Source organism: Cyprinodon variegatus, unplaced genomic scaffold, assembly GCF_000732505.1.
Source record: "Cyprinodon variegatus isolate N-32 unplaced genomic scaffold, C_variegatus-1.0 Scaffold273, whole genome shotgun sequence".
Lineage (NCBI taxonomy): Eukaryota > Metazoa > Chordata > Actinopteri > Cyprinodontiformes > Cyprinodontidae > Cyprinodon > Cyprinodon variegatus.
In genome coordinates, this window is record NW_015150726.1 from 151,631 (window position 1) to 160,568 (window position 8,938).

The following is an 8,938-nucleotide window of genomic DNA, read 5'->3' on the forward strand; positions in this document are numbered from 1 at the left end:
ATGTAGGGACAGTAGATATTTGCTTGCATTGTGTCACTGACTCTGCAGCAATCCCTCACACAGAGCATGCATGCAGCAACAGTGGAAATTAACAGGAAGAAACCTCCCGCAGAACCAGGCTCGATGTGAGCAGCCCTCTGCTCAGGACAACTGGGGATTAAAGGAGACACAATCAGACATAAAAAAAAGAACATTGAAGCATTGATGCATAAATGCTTTAAATGATAGAAAAGATAATGGTAAACTAGCTACTTGCTCTGTATCGGAAAGAAACAGTTAAGAAGATGAGCTCTGAGCTGGTTTTCATGCCAAAGGGTATAAAAGAAAGCAGATGTTTAGGAGGGATACATGACTGAACATTGAAAAGCAGACCCAATTCTATTATCAATAATTGAAGATATTGGTAGCAGCAACCCAGCTGATTGGTTTCGTCCCGAATGGTGCTACAGTCAAACATGACCAGACCAAATGAAGCTACTAACAAATATTGAAGAATTGGAGAATAGAGGGAGAATTGAAGCAGAGTGAGGAAAAGTGGTACCTATGTCCTCCAGCACCCTAAGCATATAGCAGCACAACTATAGAGATAGTTCAGGATAGCCTGAGCTAATCAATTGCTTAAAGAATAACTTGTAAGCATTGCCATTTAATAAGACATTTTAAAAATATCAATGTATTTGCGTTTTACATTGATAGCTATACATATTGTGTTGTTGGTGCTTGTTTCACATAGGAGTATATCTGGTAACTGTTTTATTTTTTTAGTTGAAGTAATGATGAAAACATGTTAAAGGTTCAAAAAGTATTAGAGAGAAATGCTACGATTTTGTTGACCTTCCGGTTATTTGAAGTAATTTGATCCCTCTTTGAATACCCTAAACTTGACTGCATGTAAAAACTACGTTTAGAAGATTTCAAAACGGCTATATTTATGCTTCAGATTATTGAAGTTGAGATTTTCTAAAAGTTTAATAGAAAATACAATTAATATTAATCTGTATATCCATCTGTTTGCTTTGATAGGCTCTGCACACCCAGCACCCTCTCCCTATGGCCCCGCCCCCCATCCCAGTGGCTTCCTGCCTCCAGGCCATTTGGCAGGTAAGTGTAAGTAACAGCATTTTGACAGATGTTTATACATGTATCTCCTCTTTCTCTCCATGCTTTCTCTGTTCATTCTCCCAGTTTTTGACTGGTGTTTATAACCAGGGAGTCATTTAAATCCAAGATGTTTATCATTTTGATTTCAGGGTCATTTTCAAGTGTAGTTCAGAAGTTCTGCTGACTTCTAGCAGCTGGATTAGTCGAGCAGATGTGCAGTTTACGGTGATGGATTTAACAGTATCATCTCTAACAACTCCACCTGGACATATAAACAAGAACATAACACAGAGAGGACATGACAGCTTTTTGGAACTAATTGGGATTGAATTGAAAACATATATTTTGAATTGATTTAAATGAACTACTGCCATAGTTCCAAATGTATGTGTGGAGATTAAACTCATGTTTTGAGTTTAAGAAAAAAAATAAAAATATTCTAAAATGTTTTTAAAAAATCAACAAATAAATATAAGTTACCCTGGTAGAATGAAACTATACTCAACTGAAGTCAAACGGTCATCAAATTTCCAGTTTAATTAGCTTAATTTAAGCTGAATTAATTTCCATGTCCAGCATTAGACCATTTCCAACTTTGCTCTAAAAAGTCCAAACTAAATCCTTCTTCAGAGAGAAATGTTTCTCTTGCCCCAGCCAGCTCCACTTAGCAATAAATCCAGGGTCCTGGCTACTGTACGATTACCAGGCAGGGGGTTAGGATGGCAGCGCTAAAAAACAAAAACAAAAAAAACAAAACTCGCTTGTAAGAGAAAAGCTGAGTGAAACGGGTTGGTGTTGGGGTGAGTACTGCTAACCAGCTCCCCCTTTTGCTAATCCCTGTTTGGCATTTTGCAGATCCTTTCAGTCGCTCCAGTTCCTTTGGCGGCCTCGGCAACCTTTCAACCAGTGCCTTCGGAGGATTAGGCAACCCCTCGCTTGGTAAGCGCTGCCCCCCCTCTCTCCTCCACCACTGGCCCCTCCTCTTCTCAATCGGGCCCCCTGTGGCCAGAAGCAGAATAGAGCAGGGAAGCGTTAGACAGAAGGGAGAGCAAGGAGGGGAGGCAGAAGACACATAGCTCTAGTTTCTGTGTCAAAGCGAACCCTGGCCCTGTGAGGCCCGACAAACCAGTAGAACACAGAAGAGCTCCTCCCTGCCTCCACTCCATCCATCAGTGATGTTTCCAACCGCCTGGCTTTAATGTGACTGCGCTGCTGCCAGGTTTGCTGTTTGGTGGCAATTCATCTATTAATTATTTGACAAGCCCCTTTTGCATCTCCATGGAGGGTTTTCTCTTTTCTCCCTTTGCATCCTTCTGTCCATGCTCTTCTCTGTTCTTCATGATCCCTCCTGTTTCTGTGTGCCAAATCAGTCACCCTGTTGTGAAAATGGATGTGATTGGAATAGACATGCTGTGGAACGCTAAGGTCTCCCTTGGCTTTTCACAACTCTCTTCTCCAGAGGGCAAGTGAGTCTCCTCTGTTCATCCGCTGCAGAAAAAATGGAGGAGGAGGGGGGTGAAGGCCTTTAAGAGCCCAAGTAAAGCCTGTGTTGTGGGGAGCCATTAACCTCTAACTCTTCCAAACAGCTTCGGGGAGGGAACCTCCAGAGACAAAAGACAAAAGCAGCTTTTGTTGTCCAGTCTTTCTCATCTTATGTGTCCTCAAGAAGGTTTTTGTGCCCAATTAACTGACGGAGTCCCATGTCTTTCTCTTTTCTTCTTCCTTTCAGGGTCCAATAGTGTGTTTGGTTCCAAAGAAGGGCCAGGAGGACTGCCCACTTTTGGCAGCCCCCACCATGACACCTGGAACAGGCTTCGTCGCACACCGCCATCTTTCCCCACCCCTCCACAGTGGCCCAAAGCTGGAGAGGCTGAGCGAAGTAGCTCGGCTAACAGCCATGACCGAGAGCGGGACAGAGAGCGAGAGAGGGACCGAGAGAAAAGAGACTCATCCATCGGCAAAGAAGAGAAGGATAAGGACAGGTGAGAGGAGGGCATGTTTTTAATACTCTCAGAAACTTAAACATTCAGATTACAGATACAAGCATTTGCTGTTTAACTAATTTAAGTTTAACTCTATGGAACCATTTAAAGTTCTGCTTGATGCCTCTATAAGGAACCAATCTGGTAATAATGAAGCTCCCATATTTCCATGCAGACTAGAGCACAAGTTAAATTGTAGCTCCACAGTATAGGGACTCCTAAATGAGACTGCTTCAATGATCTCACCACATATAGAGTGAAATAATTCAACAACATGCTTCTGTGGCGTAGTGGTTAGCGCACACGACCCATGTACGGAGGCCTTAAGGCTAATTTATGCTCAGAAACCAGTTCGTCTGCTTGTGTCGCAGTTAATGCAAATGTGCCCCTACTGCAGACGCTCTGGTGCACCTCTCCAAAATTGAGGATGACCGCAGACAGGAGGCCTCTGATTGGTCAAATCTACATCCGCTCTACACTATGAATATTTCCTGTTTGATACCTTACTGGCTTGTTTTGTTTGGATGACCGCCATTGTGGAAAATGACTCGTGAAGATGGACCAGCTAGAAGGCTGGATCCCCGCTCTTTCTCGCACCGATGTCCCTCCGTTGTCGCACAAACCTTTAGTCCTCGACACGATTGACCCGGGTTTGAATCCGACCTGTGGTCCTTGGTCGTATGTCTATCCCCCTCTCTCATTCCCCCTTTCCTGTCAGCCTACTCTCCTAAAAATGAGCACCTAGTGCCATAAAAAACACCCCAAAAAATATAGCTGCTTTACAGAAACAGAGATGCCAGGCTCAACCAGAAAAAAAGCAGCCCCAAACCAATATCCTTCCTCCATTAAACTTCTGCTCAGTGCAATGAAGTTAACTCAGTCCTTCAGTTCTGCCAAACCCAAACACTAAATGGACTATTAGACAAAAAAAAACAGATTTGCCGTTTCAAAATCACGATGCAGACGTAACAAATTGTTGTGGTGAAAGAAATTATACCAACGCCTTTAGTTTGCTAATCCATCCTTTGGTTGCAAATTTTCAAAAAAATTGCAGAAAATTCCTCAAGGCTTTATTTACTTGGTAAATCTGGAGATGGCTACTGCCCCAATATGGTGGTACCTGGACTTTAAACCTACGTTGGTTTGGAAGGCTTAGCTTATTTTCAAGAAGGTAGTTTTTGAATGTTTGCCCTCCAAGACTTAGGCGCAAAACCAGAATTTCCAAAGACTGCAAAACCTTGGGGGTCGGATCAGACCCCTGCAGACTTTCCTCCACTGAAATCCCACCTGTAACTTCCACTCTTTATAAAAAACACTGGAGATATTTAAAAGGAATATCCTGCCTCACCAATGCAACAACTGCTGTGCTGCTCTGCCCATCCGTTGTAATTCTGAGAAGTGAGCTTTCGCTTCCAGATTGGACGGAAAGAACACTTTGTAAGGAAGGCTACTGCCCCCTTAAGTGTTTGGAGGTTATTTCCAGTTTTTACCTGGAGTGATGAGTCTTTCACCTCAAACAACCCCTCTTATATGAAACAATTTTCAAACAGTTTTACAGATAAAAGGTAAACTGAGTTACAGCACTGGACCCGTCTGGAAATCGCCAGCGTCAAAAAGAATGAAGAATGAACCCTAAGAAAATTACAGTTCCAGTGGGTTCTTCTACCTCAGTGATATCAGCCAAGATGGTGTCTGTCTGATAGGTTGCTTCATTATCGGGTCTTGTGGCTTACATTAAGGCTAATTACCTTTATCTTGACAAAACTGATCTCTGCTTCAACTCATTTGACTTCTGAGGGAGAATTAATGAAATATTGGAATTTACACCTTATAGGATTATAAAATGGTTGGGAAAAAAACGTAATTAATGGAGAAGTATATTTAACATTCTCAGGATTTTAGGCTTTAACAAGGTTTTTTATGAAGATAGAGGAGGTTTCTAACAGCTTTTATTGTCATTACACTGTCACAAGTACAGAGCAACAAAATGAACTCTGCATTTAACCAATCCCCTGGGGGAGCAGTGGGCCGCCATTGTGTGGTGCCTGGGGAGCAGTGTGGGGATAAGGGTGTTGCTCAGGGACCCAGGGTGCAGGCTGTGGGGATCGAACCAGGTACCTGCAACCTTCTCAGAGCACAAGCATACTGCTTTAACCACTACTGTTGCGCCGATGCCATTTTTTAGGGCCTGATACCTGGCTGTGCAGTATTGGCCGATACCAAAGCGATACCATCTGTTTGAAATTGATATGTGTGTATATATATATGAACAATGCATACTACCTGGATGTAAAATAATTGTCATCATGGCTTTGGAAAAAGACTAATACAAAGTGAATCCAGTACAACTTTTTATTGCCTACCTGAAAAGGGTGACATTAGTTGAATAAACTTTTGGCTCTCAAAATGGTATCTGTGCCCTATTTGTTGGTACTTGCCGATACCAACATTTTAGTGCTGGATTGCACCCCGCACCATACTGGTATTGGTATCAGTGCAACACTACTAACCAGTAGGCCAACACTCCCCATGAAACAGTAGGTGCTGGATCTTTTACACCTGCAACTGTGAAAGTCTTTAAAACTTGGATTTAATACATTAAGAGAGGGGGGGTGTAGTGTAAGGTGGGAAGCTTTACTACAAGACAGAACAAGAGTAACTATCAATCATTAGAAAAAAAGAGGTTTCTCTAGTTCTCTAGTCGGTGGACCTAAAGTTCCATGCCCCACAGCTGTGGAACGGTTATAGCTAGAGGTCTGCAATTTTTATTTTTGAGACATGTTTGAACTGATGCAGGTTGGTCTGTGTTATAGTCACTAAATTTTAAATTTATATATTAGGAAACTAGAGAGTGTTAGCTTTCAAATAATGTATTGCACATGTAATTTGGGCTTACAGTTTCTAAGTTATTTGCTTTTCCATTTGGGTATGCAAAATAGGCGAGGATTGCCCAAAATGAGGTGGCTGTTAAGAGGTTAAGCTTTCGTTGTGTTCATAGGAAGTGATCCATAGTTCCTTCCTTTATTTGACTAGCACATAATGCAAATAACTGTGAGACAACCTTTGAAAGAAGAAACCCTGACAGTTCTGGGTGTGGGTTCAAATAATAAAAATAGATTTTGAGTAAGAAGCTGATTGGCTTTTCTGTTTTTTTGTTTTTTAGTAGAAAAGGTTTTTATGTAACAGTTTACTAATATACCAAAACTGTTCCATTACAGGGATTCTGTGGATCGAAACCGCCACTCAAATCGGTCTTCACCTGCCTCAGCGCCAGTCAGCTACCAGATCAGCAGCCTGATCCGCTCCAACAGCCAGAACTCCAGCGATTCAGGTCGGCATCACAGCGGCAGCGTAGACCGGGTCCGTGAGGCAGAGAAAGAACTACTAGAACGACAGAGGGAGTCTTCTCTGGGGGATGTAAAGGTAAAGGAGAGCCGCTCACCAGGGAAGGAGATGCTGGAGAGACGGGCCTCCGAGGACTCGATCAAAGCCCCTCAGCGCTCTCCTTCTCCTTACTCCAAGGCCATGATCAATGAACAAAGCATGAAGATGGCCGGTGGACTTCCGTCTGCAATCAAGGACAGTGAGAGGAAGGAGCCCACGTCTGCCGAGCTCCTCCACAAAGTGAAAAATGACATGAAGATTAAGGAGGAGAGGAAGGAAGAGCAGGAGGTCATGGTGGTAAGTTCAGAGCCAGCGCCCCAACCGGCAGCCCAGGTCCTCCCGTCACCTGTCAGCCAACCAGGAAACCCTCACCACCACCACCCACCTCTGTCGCAGCAGCCTCATCTTCCTTCCCCCCGCGGAAGTGATATCCCAGCACCAGGCCTGCACGGCGTCCCTATGTCGCACTCTCTTCCTCTCTCCATGAGCGCCATGCCTCAAATGGGCAGCCTCAACGTACTGGACAGAGCTCGCATGGCTCCCTTCATGGGAGTGAGTCCACTGGCAGGACGAGAGCGCCTGCCACACACGGCGTTCCCCTGGGACCCGCTCAGAGAGGCCTACCGCAGCCTGGACCTGCAGCGGCGCATGGACTTCCAGCTCAGGGCCGAGCAGGGACACCGCTTCCCCAGCGTTTACGAGCAGGAGCGCGCCTACCGCGAGAGGGAGGCTCACGACTACTCTCACCATGAGCATCTGTTGGAGGTTCGCAGGGAGCACGAGAGGATGCGACAACAGGCAGAGGAGCGAGAACGCCTCCACTTGAGGGAGGAGCTGGACAGAGCACGCCTCCATCAGCTGCACCAGTCCCCAATGGAGGGGCACCTCCCCCACATGCCCCCCTTTATGTCCCACTTAGGTGGCATGCCATACCCCAGACTCAGCCCGTCTACAGGACACAACGGACCCCTAAACAGAACACCGCCTACCGCCTCACTAAGTGCACCCCCGCCTCTTGTGCCGGCTGGCAGCGCCAGGTCCGCCTCGCCCAGGAGGACTACCCCCCTCACCACCCAGGACCCGAGGGACTATTCCCCATCTCGCAACCCCAAAGAAGTCGAGGCTCGGTAGCTTCCGGAAACTCACAAACTTCACTTCTCTTGAGTGGGAAATAACAAGAAGCGCCAACCCCCCCTAAGGGAAAGGGTATGATTGTACAAAGTAAAGGTGCATAAGGCTAACCAAGCACATGCCATGGCTATTTTTTAGTAGACTGGATGTTCAATAACGTCGGTAAAGAAAACACAGATACGTGTGAGTTTGTTTTCCGACTTAAATATTTGATAATTATTAATATATTAATCCAATACCTTATTTCTGCTTTGTGCTGAAAGGAAAGGTCCTAGAGAAGTTTGTACATTTCCTACCCTTGTTCCATGTATAGATATGATTTCTATGAATTTTATGTATTTTGTGCATTCGTCCTGCCTTTTACAATATTTATCCCAGTCTATTGTGAGACATATCCTTTCTGATGATGTAAAGACTTGACTTATGATTCAACCATCAGTAATTTGACCTCATAGTACCTGGATATCCTCAATGATGTACATTGCTACATTATCGACTTAATTTGTTCATTTGGTTTGCCTTTGAGATATGCAGATAAATACATTCACACGCACATATGTGTGTGTGATTCTATATATACTGTTTGTTCAGTCTCTGTAAAAAAAAAAAAAATAACTGATGTAAATAACCTGTTGATATTCTTTGCTGCAAGATTGCATTGTAAATTTATTAGTCTTTTTAACCATTTTTAGAAAAATGAAATGAAATCAAATAACGCGGAGTCACCTGCCTGTCCAAAATGGTGTCAAACAACCGACGAAATGGATTGGAATTTTGCGGGGAGGGTGTTGTACGGAAGCCTGGATGGATCGTCTGCAATCTATGCAAAGCAGCACACAGCACCCTAACAGAAGAAATCTACTGGAACAAGCTGACAATACTGGAGAAGATGAGAGAAACTTTTGATTTAGCACATTGTTCATATGTACCAATGAAATCATCGGGATGATTAAAAAGACTTCCAAGTCTGAAAACGGACCAGGTCCGTGCAGAAAATAAGGACGCTGTTTCGGTGGTCATCTACGGGACTTTATCTGTCAACCTTGTGGTGTTGTGCAGTTGTTTTTCTTAGACTCTTGTATACAAAAAAACAGTAGAGTTTTAGGCGTGGAAACAAAAAAAAGAAAAAATGAACATTAATGGTTTAAAATGTAAGGAATAAAGTTTGGACCTAATGTCAATCACTTCCGGCCTATCTTTCATCTTGTTGTAAACAAGTAGTAAATCTGTCTACGCGTTAAACTTACTGAGCGATATTTTAGATGTGATTGATAGCTTTGCCAATAACGCTTCTGCCTCAGTTTTTCAGAATTCATTGTTTTCTCATTTTATGGGGAGCT

General features: G+C 43.8%; 1 protein-coding gene across 1 annotated transcript; it reads left to right on the top strand.

The window, feature by feature from the left end:
• Nucleotides 1-784: 784 nt before the first annotated feature.
• Nucleotides 785-8,712, top strand: LOC107089937 (autism susceptibility gene 2 protein-like). Its single transcript, XM_015383003.1, has 5 exons — nucleotides 785-793; nucleotides 909-1,101; nucleotides 1,957-2,040; nucleotides 2,831-3,083; nucleotides 6,302-8,712. The coding sequence occupies exons 1-5, from the start codon at nucleotides 785-787 to the stop codon at nucleotides 7,596-7,598; spliced, it is 1,836 nt and encodes a 611-aa protein (XP_015238489.1). The 3' UTR covers nucleotides 7,599-8,712.
• Nucleotides 8,713-8,938: the final 226 nt, after the last annotated feature.

Excerpts from the sequence above, each read along its gene's own strand:
- LOC107089937 (XM_015383003.1), top strand. Across the intron at positions 1,102-1,956 it reads GCCTCCAGGCCATTTGGCAG|ATCCTTTCAGTCGCTCCAGT; the intron begins GTAAGTGTAAGT and ends GGCATTTTGCAG. Across the intron at positions 2,041-2,830 it reads ATTAGGCAACCCCTCGCTTG|GGTCCAATAGTGTGTTTGGT; the intron begins GTAAGCGCTGCC and ends TCTTCCTTTCAG.